General features: G+C 55.7%; 1 protein-coding gene across 3 annotated transcripts in view; it reads left to right on the forward strand.

Annotated features, from left to right (window-relative positions):
- The window catches only part of RRBP1 (ribosome binding protein 1), a 64,886-nt gene extending 49,142 nt beyond the window's left edge, over window positions 1-15,744 (forward strand). The window contains exons 8-24 of one of the 3 annotated variants that reach the window (XM_037494256.2): window positions 606-744; window positions 2,778-2,947; window positions 3,060-3,094; window positions 5,474-5,564; window positions 6,374-6,466; window positions 8,187-8,279; window positions 8,404-8,487; window positions 8,639-8,728; window positions 9,455-9,547; window positions 9,867-9,938; window positions 10,494-10,589; window positions 11,210-11,293; window positions 12,987-13,103; window positions 13,802-13,885; window positions 14,167-14,262; window positions 14,727-14,870; window positions 15,137-15,744. In XM_037494256.2, the coding sequence (XP_037350153.1) occupies window positions 606-744; window positions 2,778-2,947; window positions 3,060-3,094; window positions 5,474-5,564; window positions 6,374-6,466; window positions 8,187-8,279; window positions 8,404-8,487; window positions 8,639-8,728; window positions 9,455-9,547; window positions 9,867-9,938; window positions 10,494-10,589; window positions 11,210-11,293; window positions 12,987-13,103; window positions 13,802-13,885; window positions 14,167-14,262; window positions 14,727-14,870; window positions 15,137-15,175 (1,620 nt within the window). In that variant the 3' untranslated portion in view covers window positions 15,176-15,744. The remainder of the gene's footprint in view (window positions 1-605; window positions 745-2,777; window positions 2,948-3,059; window positions 3,095-5,473; window positions 5,565-6,373; window positions 6,467-8,186; window positions 8,280-8,403; window positions 8,488-8,638; window positions 8,729-9,454; window positions 9,548-9,866; window positions 9,939-10,493; window positions 10,590-11,209; window positions 11,294-12,986; window positions 13,104-13,801; window positions 13,886-14,166; window positions 14,263-14,726; window positions 14,871-15,136) is intronic. The other 2 variants (XM_037494265.2, XM_037494288.2) reach the window with 2 other exon arrangements.
- The last annotated feature ends 454 nt before the right edge of the window (window positions 15,745-16,198 follow it).

The raw sequence follows: 16,198 nt of genomic DNA on the forward strand, positions 1-16,198 counted from the left end.
CAGGTGCCTCATTCTCAATCCAGGGTCAGAGAACCTATTTATTCCCCTCTAAGACCAAAGATTCTGGGAGTAGCTGGCCAGGGTGGTGAGGAAGGCAAGTTATGCAACTGCCTTGTCACAGCTCCTGGTGTTAACAAGTGTCTGCTATTGGATTCCAGAGCTTCGGTTTCCCCAAGTGCAACCTGGACAGTAAGACCAGTCCTGTGGGGTGGCTGGGAATAAGCCACATTGACACAATATGCCTGGAACCCTGCCTTGCATAGAAAGAGAGCTCAGTGAACATGAACTTTACCAGGGCTCTTAGGAAGTCTCCAAGTTAGACTAAGGTGGAGGTTGTAAGAAGCATCTTTTGGTGTCACACTGACCTGGAAATGGGGCTTTTTCCTTTTTGTGATTGTTATTCCTTCACCTCAAGCACCTTCATGGTGATCCAGCTTTCCAAGGCCATGGCCTCCTGTCTTTTTGCAATGGATGAATGACTTTAGAAACCCAGGAGGTTTTATAAAAATAAAAAAGTTTTTTGAAAGAATATAAAGAGCTCTCTGTCCTTTTGAACCTCAGCATCCTGGCACCCTCACCACCCTCTCCCTTCTGCCTGCCTGCAGGTGTCTCACAAGGAGAGCGAGGAAGCCCTGCAGAAGCGCCTGGACGAGGTCAGCCGGGAGCTCTGCCGCTCACAGACCAGCCACGCCAGCCTCCGGGCAGATGCCGAGAAGGCCCAGGAGCAGCAGCAGCAGATGGCCGGTGAGACACCTGACTCCAGGCAGCTAGCAGAGTCTATGCAGGGTTAGGGCGCACACACCCCTTGCCCCACTGCCACTCACTAACCTTGGTGAGTGAGAGCATCATAGGATCTCTGACTCTGCCCCTCAAATTCTGTAAGGCAGGGATTGGATCCTTTCAGGGGAGGGACCAGAGGTCTATGAGGGTCAGGCCTGCAGCCTGCAAGTGGGCTGGGCTTGGGAGTGGAGCCTTGGAGGGAAGGGTGTGAGGGTGGGCCCTACAAGCAAGGGCTACTAGCTAGGGGGGATGAGGGATGGGTATGAGGTTGGAGCCTGTATGGGTAGGTGGGAGGAGTGAGTCTTGGGGATGGGGGGGGCAGGGCCTATTAGGACTCGGCTGGGGAGTAGAGGTGAGGGGTTCCCTTCTGAAACCACAGCTACAGGTGAGCTGAGGCCTTCTGCAGCTGTTGCTGGCTTTCTCAGCTGACTCCTTCTGGACCCTTATTCTCTCCCTGCTGGGTAAGCCCAAGTCACCGGGTTTGGCAGGTACGCCTGTGGTCCCAGTGCTCACAGGTCACCTTTACTGTGAAGAGAGGGTGGTGAAGTTGGGGACACTGATGGCCCACAGACCATGCCTGTGACCACTGGATGTACTTGCTCAACAGCACTCCCGAGTGTCCACAAGCTGAGCGCTATCTGGGCACCCAGGGCAGCAGGGCCACATTCTAGCAGAGACAGGCACAGTCAGGTAGGTAGACAGGCACTGGCAGGGTCACACAGCTCTGTGCTCCACAGACTTCAGATAGCCAATGTGACCCAGAGCAGGCTCAGCAAGCTCTTTCTGTGAAGGGCCAAGTAGTAAATATTTTTGGCTTTATGCGCCAGGCAGTATCTGTCACAACTGCTCAGCTCTGCTGCCATACTGAAGCGGCAGCTCTAGACCACATGTGAACAAACCCGCCTGGCTCTGTCCCAGCTTTCTTCACCCAAACAGACAGTGGCCCAGGGTGGCCCGCTCTAATGGACCAGGTGTGACTTTAGATTGGGTGGTCCTGAGGCAGAGGGTATGTTTGCGCTAAAGTCTGGATGATGGGAATGGGCAGGCCTCACAAAGAACAAGAAAAGAACCACCTGACACAGAGCCCTGAATTGGCCTGTATTAGAAACAGATACAGGCCAGTGAGTGTGACTCACTGGCAGGCAAGTGGCCAGGGGAGAGGATGTTGGGCGCTGTGTGAAGTGACTTGCGAATGCTTGCAGGTTTTTGGGGGCAGGTGAATGGCATGATCCCATTTGCATACCTGACTCTCTGGCCCTGCATAGAAAATGGACCAGAAGGGAAGTCCAGGTGACTAGGAATGAGACTTTTCTGGTTGCCAGGCTAAAAGCTGGGGTCCAGGTGTCCACAGGGTGCTGGTGAAGGGGAGGATTCAGCAGACAGTAGATGACAGATGGAGGCGAGAGGCAGGGCAGCAGGACTAGGGGACTGGGAGGTTGGGGGTGCTGGGCTTCGTACCTAAGCAGAGGTTTATTTGGAAGTGGCAGGTGGCTGAGCCTGGGTTTGGGGATGAGACCAGGCTGCGGGCTTTTCAGAGTCAGAGACTCTGATGACATTTAGAGCCATGGGACTTACCTCAGGTCACCAGAGAGGAGGACGCCCCAGGGGGAGAGGTGTCCAGGGACAGGCCCTGCCAACACTGAGAGGTGGGGAAGCTGTAGCCCAGTGGGGTCTACACAGTCACTTTCTAAAGACTTTCTGGTTACATCTCCCCTGCTCTTGCTAATGTGAGCCAATCTTTAGAGAAGAAATTCATAGACACTCCAACTGATCCATTTTAGGTTTCTGTCATTTCCCCCTGATCTGCAGGCTTGCCATTCCACCCTAGTTAGTCCTGGAGAACAAAAAATAGGGTGTGACTTTCTGATAGCCCCCGGCACACAGTGGAGGCAGGGGAGTGAGCCTTCAAAGGCCTGTGTGCAGAGGGACAGTGGTAGGGGTGTCTATCCCAGAGTCTCCTGCCCCTGACCTGCTCTTGCCACCCCCTTCTGCCACAGAGCTGCACAGCAAACTGCAGTCCTCCGAGGCTGAGGTGAAGAACAAGTGCCAGGAGCTGAGTGGTCTACATGGGCAGCTCAAGGAGGCCAGGGCTGAGAACTCACAGCTCACAGAAAGAATCCGGTCTATTGAGACCCTCTTGGAGGCAGGCCAGGCCCGGGATTCCCAGGTCAGCAGGCGGCTGGAGGGGAGAGAGAATGCTATCCTGCGAGTGGGACCCGCCCTGAAGAGCTATGCCTGAGAGCTGGCTCATGGTAACCAAGTTTTCTGTCTCCTTCCAGGCCAGCCAAGCGGAGACTGATAAGCAGCAGGCCCGGTAAGTGGAGCTAGGGCACTGGGGCCTCAGAAAAGGTAGCACAGGACCCTGAAGTTGGGGCTTCAGCAAGGGGAGGAGTCCCTTTCAGAGATCCCTGCCTTCCCCCATTCCCCAGTGACTTTGAGGACATGAGACAGGCCAGCCCAGGAAAGAAGGCAGCCTTGCAAATACTTCTTTGCCTCCTCCTGAGGAGCAAAACTCATCTGTGTGGAGAGTGGTGGGTTTCAAGGCGGTGGGAGACAGATACCTTCTGCCTCTTGCCACCCACCTCCATCTCTCTGTGGGAAGGACCTAGCTGTCAGGGGTGCACTTCATGTCTATAGGTGTGGGGTTTTAGGGACCAAGGCCATAAATCGGAAAAGCAGTTGTACACCCAGAGTGAAGAACCTGGGACTTTGGTGTAGTTCACAGCTTCCCAAGTCACAGAATAGTTTGCCTTTTGTCACAGAGGTTATATCCCTCAGTGTCAGCAGCCCAGCACGGGGCTGGGGTCAGCACCTATTTGTTTGCTTTTGCTAAAACTGGAGCTGACACCCGGGTGGGGCAACTTTATTCAGGGGGCTGGAGTTCTTGAGATGGTCACTTCTAGGGTAGGGGTCCCTGAGTAGATGCCCATGGTCCAGGCAGCCATGGTCAGAGGTCAGAGGGCAGCCCCTGGGGTGAGTTGACAGGCAGTGGATGCCTCCTCAGGCCATAGCCCATGTTTTCTGGCATCAGGCTCTGTGGTTTGGGGGCTGGAGAAGGAAGCCAGGTGAAACCCAGAGCACCCTGCGAAAGACCCAGAAGTAAATCCTCTCCACCTTCCTTTCCTGGTGTGCTTTCTTCCAGAAAGCTAAAGGCAAACTTTGTTTCTCATGATGGTATTTTTTCTTTGTGTTTAAAGATCAGAGTCTTGGAGCACACAGTACATAACTTAAGTAATGTTGCAAAAAGGGTTGGTTTTAATTTCTATGCTTGACAGAAATTAGATTTTCATTTCCTTATCTGAAGGTAGTGACTAGCCCAGGTCATCCTGTTCTGTGCTGATGATCCAGTCCCAGAAGTTCTATAACTTGGGCAAAAGCTACCAGAGGGGCAACTGTTACTGTGTCCTTGCCATTAGCCTGCTAACTCATCTTCCTTGGGGCCTTGTGCTTTTGGGGTAGATGACTGGAGGCAGACTATTGAATAATGCAGGGAACTTGAGAGGAAAGCTTTGAGGGGTCCCAGAGGAGTTTGGGGGCAGGGGAATGTCAAGGTTCTGTGGGTCTGAAACCAACACCCAGGAAGTCAACAACCATCTTCAAGGCCGGATGCAGGGCGTATTTAAGGTGAAAGTGTGAGGTGGTGCCATGGGGGTCTATTCCCAGATAGCATGGTGAGGGGAGACACAGGCTATACCCTCCCCGAAACTATATTCAATCCTAACATGCATTAGAATAGTGTTCTTCAAAAACTTTTGACCATCACCCATCATAAGAAATATAGATACATTTGCTCCTGTTGGCCAGACCCCACCTCCCCACGACTGGTGGCAGCCCCTCCCAGGCAGGGACTTCTTTCATGCTCAGAGTAGTGCAGGTGTGCTGATTCAAGTCACCACTGGCGACTTCTGGGCTTTAGAGTTCAGGTGTTCCTGGGGCGTTCCCTGTTTTAAATCTTGATGCAGAAAGCAACATAGTGTCCTCAGGACAGCTAGTGCAGTTTTAGTTAGCACTGCTGATCTCTTACTTTCTGGACTATGAGGTAGATGACCCTCTGGAATCTGGAGGGAAATGTGGCAAAGATGGGACCAACAACTTAACAGCCCACAGCATCTGGGGGTCATTTCAGGACTAACACAGAGCAGGGGAAGGAACTATGCTGTACCTGATGGGGCGTGAGTCGACTTTTGTGAGCTGATGAGAGTGGTGGCTGCTAGTCTTGATGGGATGCGGTGATAGTGCCACCTAGTTCAGATGTCCTCTAGGAAGGCCTAGCTGTTCTTAAGAGGGCCAGGTGTGGCTGGGGCACGAGGGGGCAGCCACATATTCTGTGGGGAAAACAGAACCAGATACCAGACGATGGAGCTCATTCACGAGAAGAAAAATTCCAAAGCCTCACTGTCTGGGGCCCATCCCTGTGCTGGTGACTGTGGCCACTTTGACCTCTGTAGTTCTGGAGTCCAAGTCACTAAGTGGGACTCTGGTGGCCTTTGGGGACTGTGTCCTGGCTTCACTGAAAGCTGTGCCTGCGAGGTAGAGGGAGTACAGGAGGGGCTGGCCCTATGGGTGGCTTGGCCTGGCGTGTGCTCCTGGTGGAGGCAGATGCCCAGGTAGCAATGGAAGGGGCCCTGTCAAGAGGGCCCTCCAGGAGCCTGTGCCCTCAGAACCTGGAACTGACCCCACTGTCTTCCTTCAGCCTCAAGGAGCTGGAGTCTCAGGTGAGATGTATGGAGAAGGAGGCCACTGAGCTCAAGGAGGCAGTGGAGCAGCAGAAAGTGAAGAACAATGTGAGTATCAGGCAGTGAGTGGGGCAGGAAGAGCAGGCTGAGCAATGTGAGGGCGGGCCTGCTACGTGAAACCTGCCCCTAGCCACTAGCCAGGTGGTGTGCTTAGCTACCTCTTTACATTGTGCTACTTGTGGCTGAAGGTCTGCCTTTCCCTAAATGGGGTATGGGGTTCCTCCTGCCTTCCCCCTCAGGTCTCATAAGTCCCAGGGCTGAGGCCCATTGGACCAGTGTGGAGCCTGTGCCCAAGCAAGGAGCCATTCCTGTGATGGGGCAGAATGTGCCAGTTGGCCTCGCTTGGGTCACATGGTTCCCTCGAGCGGGAAGGCTGGGACAAGAGCAGGCGATGGAAAAGTTCCTCTCATGTGGGGTGCAGAGCCACCTTGGCCATATCCCCCCTCCAGGCTACCGACCCTCAAAGAGCTCTGATTTCCCAGCTGCCCTGTCTTTTAACTCCAGGGGAGTCCCTGGCTTGTACCTCCCAGTGCCAGAGACAAGGCTTGCTGTGCTGCTGGGGAGCCTGTCTCTGAGGAGGGCAAGCTTACCCTCCCTCCTCATCTCCTTCAGACTGGAGTCTCCCTGGAAGGAAGTTTGCCTCCTTACAGCTAAGCCTTGACCACCCCACATCTGGCTGTGGGTGCGGGCCAAGAGAAAGGGCCTGTTGTTTCTTTGCAGAGCCACCATGGGGTCCAGAGTGAGGACGGGCGGGTTCTCTGGGCCCTGCCCTGGTAAGACCAGCTGAGGCAGCTCCTGTGGGCCTGTCTACAGCTGACCTGGTCTGCCTGCTTACTTTTTCACCTGTCACTTCCCAGGACCTTCGAGAGAAGAACTGGAAGGCGATGGAAGCTCTGGCCTCAGCAGAGAGAGCCTGTGAGGAGAAACTGCGCTCCATGACCCAGGCCAAGGTCAGAGCCTCCCCCATCCCTAGATCTAGCGGCACCTGTATAGCTTCAGCAAAACACACAGAACTCAAACTACATGCAGAGCAGCCTTGACCTCTGAGCTCAGAAATCTATGCCAGGGGCCAAGGGCACAGTGCCCTGGGCTCCTGTATCTTCCTTTTTGCTTTCCCTTCCTCTCGCCCTTCCGTTTTTCTTTAAAATGAAAGAGGAATAGTGCTCCTTTGATGGCTTTTACTCAGCAGGGCCCTTTAACATCAGGGGCAGAAACTGAGGGGCCATGGGGGCCATGAGCCCACCTGGCTACACCAGCTATGAGAACACCCAAGATTGGCCGTCTTCATGGACTTTCCTCATGTTATTTTTGACTCCTGATATTCTGTCTGAATAATCCTACTGGCTTCTTAAATCAGGGCCTCTTGGGTTCTGTGATTGATCACAGAGAGGGAGTTCATCTTTAGCAGCAAGCACTTAGGAACCTGTGCTCTGTGCTGCCCACGTAGGCGGAATGTGGGGTTTCAGCATCTGGGGCCCTGGGGCCAGCACTAAGGCTCTGGCCTGGACATGGTCTACAGCGGCGGCAAGGGAGGGCCCCACCACCACCATCCTTGGCCCTGATGGAAAAGCCTGGGGGTAGCCGGTCTTCCTCTCCCGGTCCTTCATGCAAAAGAAATGTTTGTCCTGATAATAAGCTTTGCTGGGACTTCCATGGATCACAGGGAGCCTGAGGGTTGCATTAGATGAGGACCCCGAGAGGTGGTGGGAGCTGGAGGGCTGGCCTCGGGTCACCAAGGGGACTGGTCTTCTGTGGCAAATGTGGAAGCTGTGACCAGAGACGTCAGCTGACTCGCTCATGGTCATGCAGCCAGATAAAGACGAGAGCTGGTCCTTGGTCCTCTGGCTCTTGCCTTGGACCCCACAAGGCATGTGGGGGAGGGGACTTGAATGGCAGTCACGAGGTCAGGGGTCCGTAGCAGGCCGAAGAATTCACTTCTGAGGTTCGAGTGCAGACCACATGGGTGCTGTGGTCGGGCCAGGCGTCAGCTGTCCTGCATGCGCACATTCTGACCACCACTCTGTGCTAATCCTGCATTCCTAATGACGCCCCTAGACCTCGGGTTGTGCCAGATCTTGGGGGGCTGGCAACAGGTTCGACCTGCCAGGGGCAGGTTACCAGGTAAGACTCTGAGCCAGAAATGCCTGTGGCCACCACCCAGGGTGTGGGGAGGGGGTGTTGTTTGTCCCCAGACACACCACAGTCTGGAGCAGAGCTCCTTAGTTTCCCCTCCACTCCTTTCTCATGTTGTGAGTGAGTGGGAGCCTCCAGGAGGACAGGGCATGGCCAGTGTGTACACACACACGCACGCACGCACACATATGCACACGCACAAACACACATACACACAAGCAGAGCACTCAGGAATCAGGACTCCCAGATGCTTCTGTCGGCTGCTCCGATACTGTACTAGCTGGGAAGCACCTGGCACCTGCTGCGGGCTGGCCCGCTGGCCCCCTGGGTCAGAGCCGAGTCTGTTGAAAATTGACCCACCAGGCTGGGGTTGCCAGAAGTTAACCACCACCACCCGCCTCAGCTCCACAGAACTCCCCCCCACCCCCCCTTCTCTGCTGATCCTGACCCCGCCCTTCCTGGGGTAGAGGCCCATGAGCACTCCCGGGGGTGCCCTAAACCTTCAAGGCCAAATGCCCCCCTTTCCCCTTCTTCCAGGAGGAATCAGAAAAGCAGCGCAGTCAGACCGAGGCCCAGACCAAAGAGGCCCTGTTGTCTCTGTTCCCTGAACTCTCCGACTCAGCACACCAGGTAGGAGGGGAGGGCGGCACCCTGGGACGCGCACGCACGCACACGCACGCACGCACACGCATGCACACACCCGGATCACAAGGAATGTTATTGCCTGGGCCCCACCTTGTACATTTTGTTGCAGAACTACACCAAGTGGCTGCAGGAACTCAAAGAAAAAGGCACCAAGCTATTAACGCAGTCACCGAGTCACACGGAGCCCTCCTCGGTAAGCCCACGTGCCAGCCTGTGCCCTCGCCGGGGCTGCCGCTGTCACCCTCCTCGCCCCTGTTCCTAGCAAGGGTGGGTGACCGCACTCGTGGGAGGAACCTTTGTGTTTGGCTTTCCTGACCGTGCTCTGTTCTGCCCTCTACCCTCAGGAGCTGGCTTCCAAACTGAGGGAGGCTGAGGAGACCCAGAGCACCCTGCAGGCCGAGTGTGACAAGTACCGCACCATCCTGGCGCAGACGGTAGCCTGGGGAAGGCCCACAGGGTGGGGGCGGGGGGGGGGGAGAGGCTTCGGGAAGGAGAAGTCTCTCAGGAACAGCAGGGAGGGAAGCAATGTGGAAAAGCCCCACTGTCCCCTGGGAAATGAGCCCTGAGCCCTGTGTTCCAGCAGTGGCTCTGTGTGACCTTGAGCAAGTCCCTTCCCCTCCCTCGGTTCCACTTCTTTGGTTGAAGAGTAAAGGGTTTGGCTAAGGCATGTGGGTCTTCCTTGCTTCTAAGCTGAGGAGAGAGTCAAGTTTCAGGTTTGGGGCTAGCCCCAGGGGCAGGAGAGACTTGGTCATCACAAGGAATAGTCTGGGAAGGAACAAGGTGAGCATTTGACTGACTCGAGCCATACTGAATCCAGCCCTCTTGATCCAAACCACCCAATTTTGTGCACCGTGTTCTGGGCTTCTGATCAGGTCGGTGCTAGTCGCAAATCCAAGAAAGGCGAGAATCCTAGTGGCCTCATTTGTGTCACAGACTTCATTCCCCTGTGTGACTCCCAGCCCGTGTTCACACACTAGCCAGAGGGCCCACTGTGGCCCTCCTTCCCTCTGCACCCGGCACTATGACAAGATCAGTGCAGGGCCACACATGGGCAGCCAGGCATCATCCCAGAGGAGCAGAGGGGACAGGGAGATGCAGTGTGTGTTTATGTGTGGTGGGCCTCTGAGGAGAGGGCCAGCTTCAGCGCCCTGTCCCCCCAGGAGGGCATGCTCCAAGCCCTGCAGAAGAGCGTGGAGGAAGAGGAGCAGGTGTGGAAGATCAAGTTGAACAACACAGAGGAAGAGCTCCAAAAGGTACAAGACAGGCCTCCCGGCCCTCCCCAGGGTCCAGCCACAGGAATCTCTCTCCAAGGGGCCCAACTTCTCTAGGAATTCAAACAATTTACTAGCACTATTCAACCGGCTCCCTTGGCAAAAGAGTCAAGTTGCTGATTTTTGGTGGTGCTGCGTAAAGTGCAATGACACTCGGCCCCAGGAAGAAGCTGCAGGGTCCTGCTTAAGGGGTTGTACTCTGCCTGCTCCCTGCGAGAGAGGCTCTGAGTGAGGAGACTACATCCTGGGACAAATCCCCCTCCAGGCCTTGTGTTTGACGGGGCTTCCCCTTGCTTTGTAGTCACGGGTCAAAGTGAATCATCTTGAAGAGACCGTAGAGAAGCTAAGAGGAGAACTGGAAAGTTCAGACCAGGTATGTGGGGAGCTCTGCTTAGGGATCTGCTTTCCTCACAGAGAAACATTAATCAGAGACTCTTTTCCTCCTTTTCCCTAATGGACCACAATCTTGTCGGTCCTGCTTTTCCTTAATGAGAGCTATTTACCACTTCAGAGCGGCCTGAGGCAGCCGTGACCCTGGCAACAGGCCCAGTCCTAACAGACAGCGGCTTCTGCCATGGCCTTCTGAGCCAGGGGAGGTGTGTGTCACTGCCCCGCTGCTCCTTCCCACGCCAGTCAGCCCTGCCTTGGAGAAGGAACTCCTGGTATCACCTTGCAAGTAAATCTGAGAGCTCGTCCCCCACTATTGGGGTATGAGAACACTTCAGGACCCAGCAGTGCTGGAGTTCAGGGTACCCACTTCAGTAAGGTGTTCTCTGTCATCTGCTCATTTCTGCCTGGCCTCAGCTGACCAGCAGGCTGGGGAGGTCCCCTCTCAGTCCCTGTTTATCCCAGGACCAGCCAGACTCGAAGCCCCATTACCCTGTTCCCTGGGTTAGTGCTGGCCCCTGATGTATGTGTGCACATCCAGGTGAGGGAGCACACCTCGAATCTGGAGGCGGAATTGGAGAAACACATGGCAGCTGCCAGTGCTGAGTGTCAGAGTTATGCCAAGGAGGTGGCAGGGGTGAGTCTAGTACCACAAGGCCTGTGGCCCCTGCCCACTGGGGTCTCTGCCTGCCCAGTTGCTCCTGCAGCTAAATATGAGCTGTAAGTCTGAGCTCTCAGCCTTTGCCCTAGGCCTTGGGCCATTAGAAGGTGTCACCGCGGTGGGGGGAGGGGGGGATCGGGAGGAGACACAGACAGATTTCAGAAATGTGGCACCACTCACAGGGAGGGATAAAGCCAGGTCACGCTTGCAGCTATCGAATTATCTACTTGGCAACAGACATTTTTGGCAAGGGATGGGAGGGTGGATTTAAATGATACTGTTATCTGATTGTTCAGAAATAAGAGGCAAAACCTGCCACCCCCCGATTCTGTTCTGATCTCAGACTTGGGCATTACTTTTTGCAAGCGAGAGTAACATTTGAGAAGGCCTCAGTGTGGACACTGAGGTGTGCAGTAGTGGATACTGCCCTTCCTAAGTCTTCAAAAAGCAGTGGTGGCTGGGGGCACTAGGGAGCCATGGCTTATGTGAATGTGTTGGGTATGAACTCACAGGACTGCTTTTCTGTCTCTTCTCCCCCTCCCTCACCACCCCCCCCCCACCTCCGCCCCGCAACACCTGCTCTGTTTTCCTTCAAGTTGAGGCAACTTTTATTAGAGTCTCAGTCTCAGTTGGATGCAGCCAACAGTGAAGCCCAGAAACAAAGCAATGAGCTTGCTCTGGTGAGTGAAGTTGCTATAGGGTGGGCGCTGTGACATGGAGGTTGCGTGTGTGTGAGATGAATTCGTCAGATGTGTTTCTTCCTGTTCAAGGTCACTTGGCTTGGTGGAGGGACGTAGCTGTGTGGGCCAGGCTCTGACGGGGTATGCCGAGGGGCGCTTCACGTGTTTGCCCAAACCTCCATGCTGGGCCTGTGGCTGCCAGGATCACATTCTACTTTCTGTCTCCCCTAGGACAGCCTGGTTGCTGGTCTAGGTGCTGGGAGTTTGTGGAGTTCAACTGCCTGTGAGCCTGGCGTGTCACCTGGGCCCCTCTGGGCTTGGCCACTTTGTGACTCCCAGTACATGGCTCTGGCAGACTTGGGTCCTTTCCACCTCATCCGTGGCTCAGACCAGCTCAGTCACCCCTTTACGTACAAGGAGGCCTGCTCAAGGCCCAGTGGTACAGGTGCCCCATTCCTAGACGTGCTGGTCCCTCTGTGTACTGGCTTTCTGTTCCAGTGCTTTCTGTTCCAGGGCCTTGGCAAGTTCAGTCTGGTCTCACAGAGGCAGGCCCCACGGTCCTAACAATGGCTCCCGGGCTGGGGCTGCAGACAAGTAACTGCATGGTCACAGACGTGTTGTCTGATGTGCACGGTCTTTTAACACCCTAAATTAGTTGCCAACGTTTAGAAATTAGGCAGTTTTGAGTACAAATGCATGTCTGGTCTTCTGAGAGGACACTGAAGGTCCATTCCCATTGCTGAGCTCGAACAGCCACTACGCTGGAGTCCACGCTCCCAGCTCCCCCTCTTCCCAGTCATTCAGCCCTTAACCCAGGATCATCAAACCGGAGGACAGGGCTTTCCAGGCCGCGTCTCCACCTCAGCCCAAGGGCCACTCACCAAAGCCACTAAGTTGGGTCTGGATACAGCCCAGATTCGGGGCAGGTGCAGAGATCACTTCCCCGAATCTTTCATTATCATTGGGATACACTTTGACTTCTGGATTTGGTGATGGGAGGAAGGGGGGAAGAAATGTGAAGGCAGACCCCACATACTTGTGGCACCCTCTGGAGCTGCGTCTCATGGGTGGGGCCCTTGGGGCACCTGTGTCACTGCTGCCCTAGATCTTCCCACTAGAGACTTTACCTGACCTTCACAGGTGACACTGCCTCCAGATTTGAGGGCTGGGGCCTTGGGGGCCACTGGATACATGAACCCCACCCCCAGTGATGCAGCGCAAGGGTGAAGCACCTTATTAGGCTAGGGTGTCCTCTCTTTTCTAGACCTCCAACAAGGGCTTTGAACAGTAGCTTGTGTCTTGAAAGAACTAGGACCAGGTAGCATTAGTGCTGGTCCAACTAGTCATCTTGTACTTTCTTCCGGATTCATCTGCTCTGTGCGTGGCATCTGTCAGGCGCCTTGCCCCAGGGAGGCGCCAGGCAGCTGGCTTTGGTAGAGAGAGCAGGGGCCTCAGTGTGGGATCAGCCGGACCCCTCAGTGGCCCTCAGGCCTTGGTTTGGCCTAGTGAAGGGCCGTGGCACTGGCTTCCCTGCGCCAGGGAATCTAAGTGGCAACTCTAACACAGGTCAGTTACCAGATTGGGTCCCTGAAGGAGCATCAACAGTCCACCTGAGGGGTCTGTGTGTGTGCGCTTGTGCGAGGTGGGTGTGTCTGGCTGCGTATTTGCACAAACCCACCCCTCCCTGTTTCAGGTCAGGCAGCAATTGAGTGAGATGAAGAGCCACGTAGAGGATGGTGATGTAGCTGGGTCCCCGGCTGCGCCCACAGAGGCCCCCTCAGCTGAGCAGGACCCCATCGAGGTTAGGGCGGTGAGCAGGTCCCCAGATGTCTGTTACTAACCGCCCATGTGGTCCCTCTGCACCCCATCTGGAGCGCAGGGATAGCAGGCCTCTGTTTTGGCTAAACACCAGCGACCTGCAGCCTCTACCACACGCACTGGCAGGCTCCCCCAGGTTCTGAGGAAGTCACAGAACAGAGGAAAGGGCAGGGGCAGTGGCCAGGTGTGGGGCACCTCCTAACATCGGGATCTTGGGGGCGGCTGGGTCTGCGCGCAGGGCTCCGCTCGCCCGCTGTTACCACGGCGAGGCCGTCGCAGGCGGGGGCCGCGCTCTGGCGCCATTCCAAGGAGCTGTCCCTGAGAGCCCTCTCGGGATGTCACCAGAGCAGCAGTGGTGTGGCTGCTGGGTGGGGGTCTTGCTGTGGGGCCGGGGCATGTGCCGTGACTCTTGAGGTGGCCTTGCCCTTTGGGGTTCATCAAAGCAGCCTGACATCAGGGAGGCGCCATCGGCACAGCTTGTCGGCATCAGCTTCCGTATCAGAGCTGAGCATCATCTCCCCAAAGAGGGAGCTTGGAAATACCCCGCTGGCTGGCTGGTGGGCAGAGGCCACCTCAGCAGGCCGAGGCAGGGAAAGGCTGAGGAATGTCAGAAGCAACTAGAAGGTGGAACCTCAAGGTCTCAGCCTGCCTGGGTTCCCAGAGTACGTTCATGATGATGTTTCCATGCAGCTGAAAACACAGCTGGAGCGGACAGAAGCCGTCCTGGAGGACGAGCAGACGCGGCGGCAGAAGCTCTTGGTCCAGTTTGAGGAGGTTAGGCTTTGCCCTGTGGTCTTGACCCCATCGGCTTTGAGGCCAAAATCTCAAAGCTTCCACATCGGGGACAGTATGGGCCGGCCAGGGGGGCAGGAGTGGTTGCGCCTTGGCCCTCCCCCGGGGTGTTCCTGCATAAGCAGGTCTTTTGCCTCCCACCTGATCATCTGGTCACAGCTTGACCTGTCGTCCCTTCAGGCTGGGGTGCCCTTCTGTTCCCATGGGGACTTGTGAGGTCTGTGAGGCCTGTCCCCTCTGACCTCACTGTGTTCTCTGCCAAGGCTCAGAAATCAGCGTGTCAACTACAAGAAGAGCTGGATAAGCTCCGCAGTGGTAGCCCCCTCACGTCATCAGAAGCAGAGGTCTCGCAGTTGAAGGTAAAGGGTGGGGTCTGCTGTAAGGCCAGAAAGGGGGCGCCCACCCAACCCAAGCCTGAGCACCCCTTTTCCATTATTACCACCAGCGCGGGAATGGCAGCGGGGCGATCTTGAGGCCCCTCGAGCAGGTCCAGCTTAACTCGAGAGGGAAGGGGATCCTAAACATTCAGAGGCACATAAAGCAGCCGCTGGCTGGTGTGGCTGAGCTTGAGGGGCGGGCGTCGGTGCCGCTCAGCACCCACACGAGGCAGCTTTGCTGGTGTGCTGGTGGGTGACAGGGCAGGGCTGAGGGTCAGAAGTCTGCTCACAGCCGTCACTGCCTGTCTCTGGGTAAACAGCGGGCAGCGTGTGCCCTCAGAGGGCGTCCTGTTCCCAGGGTGTCAGGGCACCGGGCACTACTAGAGAGAGGCCTTCCTGCTTCGTGCCATGTGAAGGCTGATCCCCTTCGATTCTCTGACCCACAGGAGAGGCTAGAAAAAGAAAAGAAGTTAAGCAGTGACCTGGGACGCGCTGCCACCAAACTGCAGGAACTTTTGAAGACAACCCAGGAGCAGCTCACAAAGGAGAAAGACACAGTGCAAAAGTTGCAGGAGCAGCTGGCCAAAACAGTGAGTGTCCTGGCCGTGCAGGGCATCAGATGTGTTCCCTGGCGACTGGCACCTCCCCACCTGCCCCCTGCATGAGAAGCACGCCCTGACCCTGCTGCCAGCCCTCACCAGACTCCAGACCCTTGTCTTCATCCTCAGCTCCCACCAGAAGGGTGTGGGGTATTAGTCTGGGGAAGGGGGTGCTGGATCCTAGGACTTCGAGTTGAGTGCTCCCCTTGGCTCCCTAACTCCGTCCGTTCCCTCACTCTGCCCGTCTGTCTTTGCAGGAGGACAGCAGCAACTCAAAGGAGGGCACCTCTGTCTGAAACTCCTCTGCGTGGAAAAAGAAGTTACTGTTCAACTTACCAAAATGCCTTATACATTCCTTACAAATAAATAAACCGACCAACACAGCGTTATCCAGGCCCAACTTCCGGTAGCTCTGAAAGAAGCCATTAGAGACAGGAGTCTCTTAGAACCACAGAAATAGATCTCACAGACCCTGTTTGTAAAAGAATCTTTGTCACATTCGATAAACACTATTCCCCAGGACCAGCCCTGGACTCCCGCCAGCAGACGCCAAAGCCCTTATCAGCTCTGTGACAGACCCCAGGGTGTGTGCTGGGGAGGCCGGGACCTCTGGGTATCTCTATGTCAATCAGTGCAATTGTTCTGTCTTTCGGTGGGGTGAGGGCCGGGGGGGAGGGCAGACCGGGTGGTGAGACTCAAGGGCTGTGCCACAGACTGGAGAACCATGCCGCAGCCCAGCGAGGCGGCAGCCCCTCACCCCTGGAAGAAGTTGCCAACCACAACTGATGTGTGACCTCCGGGATGTTAATGCCATTAAAACCAACATTGTCGCTGGTGCTGCAGTCTCATGTCATCTCTGCTGGGGGTCCCCGACCTGGCTGGCCGCGGGGCCTGGGGTGAGGAAAGAGGAGGGGCTGGCTCCCTCAGGACAGAACAAGCGCAGTTCTTGGTGTCTGTGAAATCAGAATCCGCAGTTCTGTCTAGAGTGGGGCGAAACTTCTTGCCTCCTGGTGTCCCCAGAGATAGCCAGGCAGGGTGACACGCGGTGACCAGAGGGTGCTTGCTGCGACAGAACTTTGTCGCTGCATTGTGGCGGGGACACGACAAGGGACACAGCAGTCGCGGAGCAGGTTTGCAGGGCAAGACTCTGCTGCTTGAGCAGAAGTTCTTGTGCCATTCATTGAAAAAACACAGGCTAGTAAAAGCTGATCATGTGACAATGGTATGAGGAATAAAGTCCAGAGGGTGGGATAAGAATGGGGGACAGAGTTTTACAAGGGACAGGGAAGGGGACGTTGTGACCATACACCAAGAGACAT

Source organism: Talpa occidentalis, unplaced genomic scaffold, assembly GCF_014898055.3.
Source record: "Talpa occidentalis isolate TD23 unplaced genomic scaffold, MPIMG_talOcc4v2.1 talOcc4.10, whole genome shotgun sequence".
NCBI lineage: Eukaryota > Metazoa > Chordata > Mammalia > Eulipotyphla > Talpidae > Talpa > Talpa occidentalis.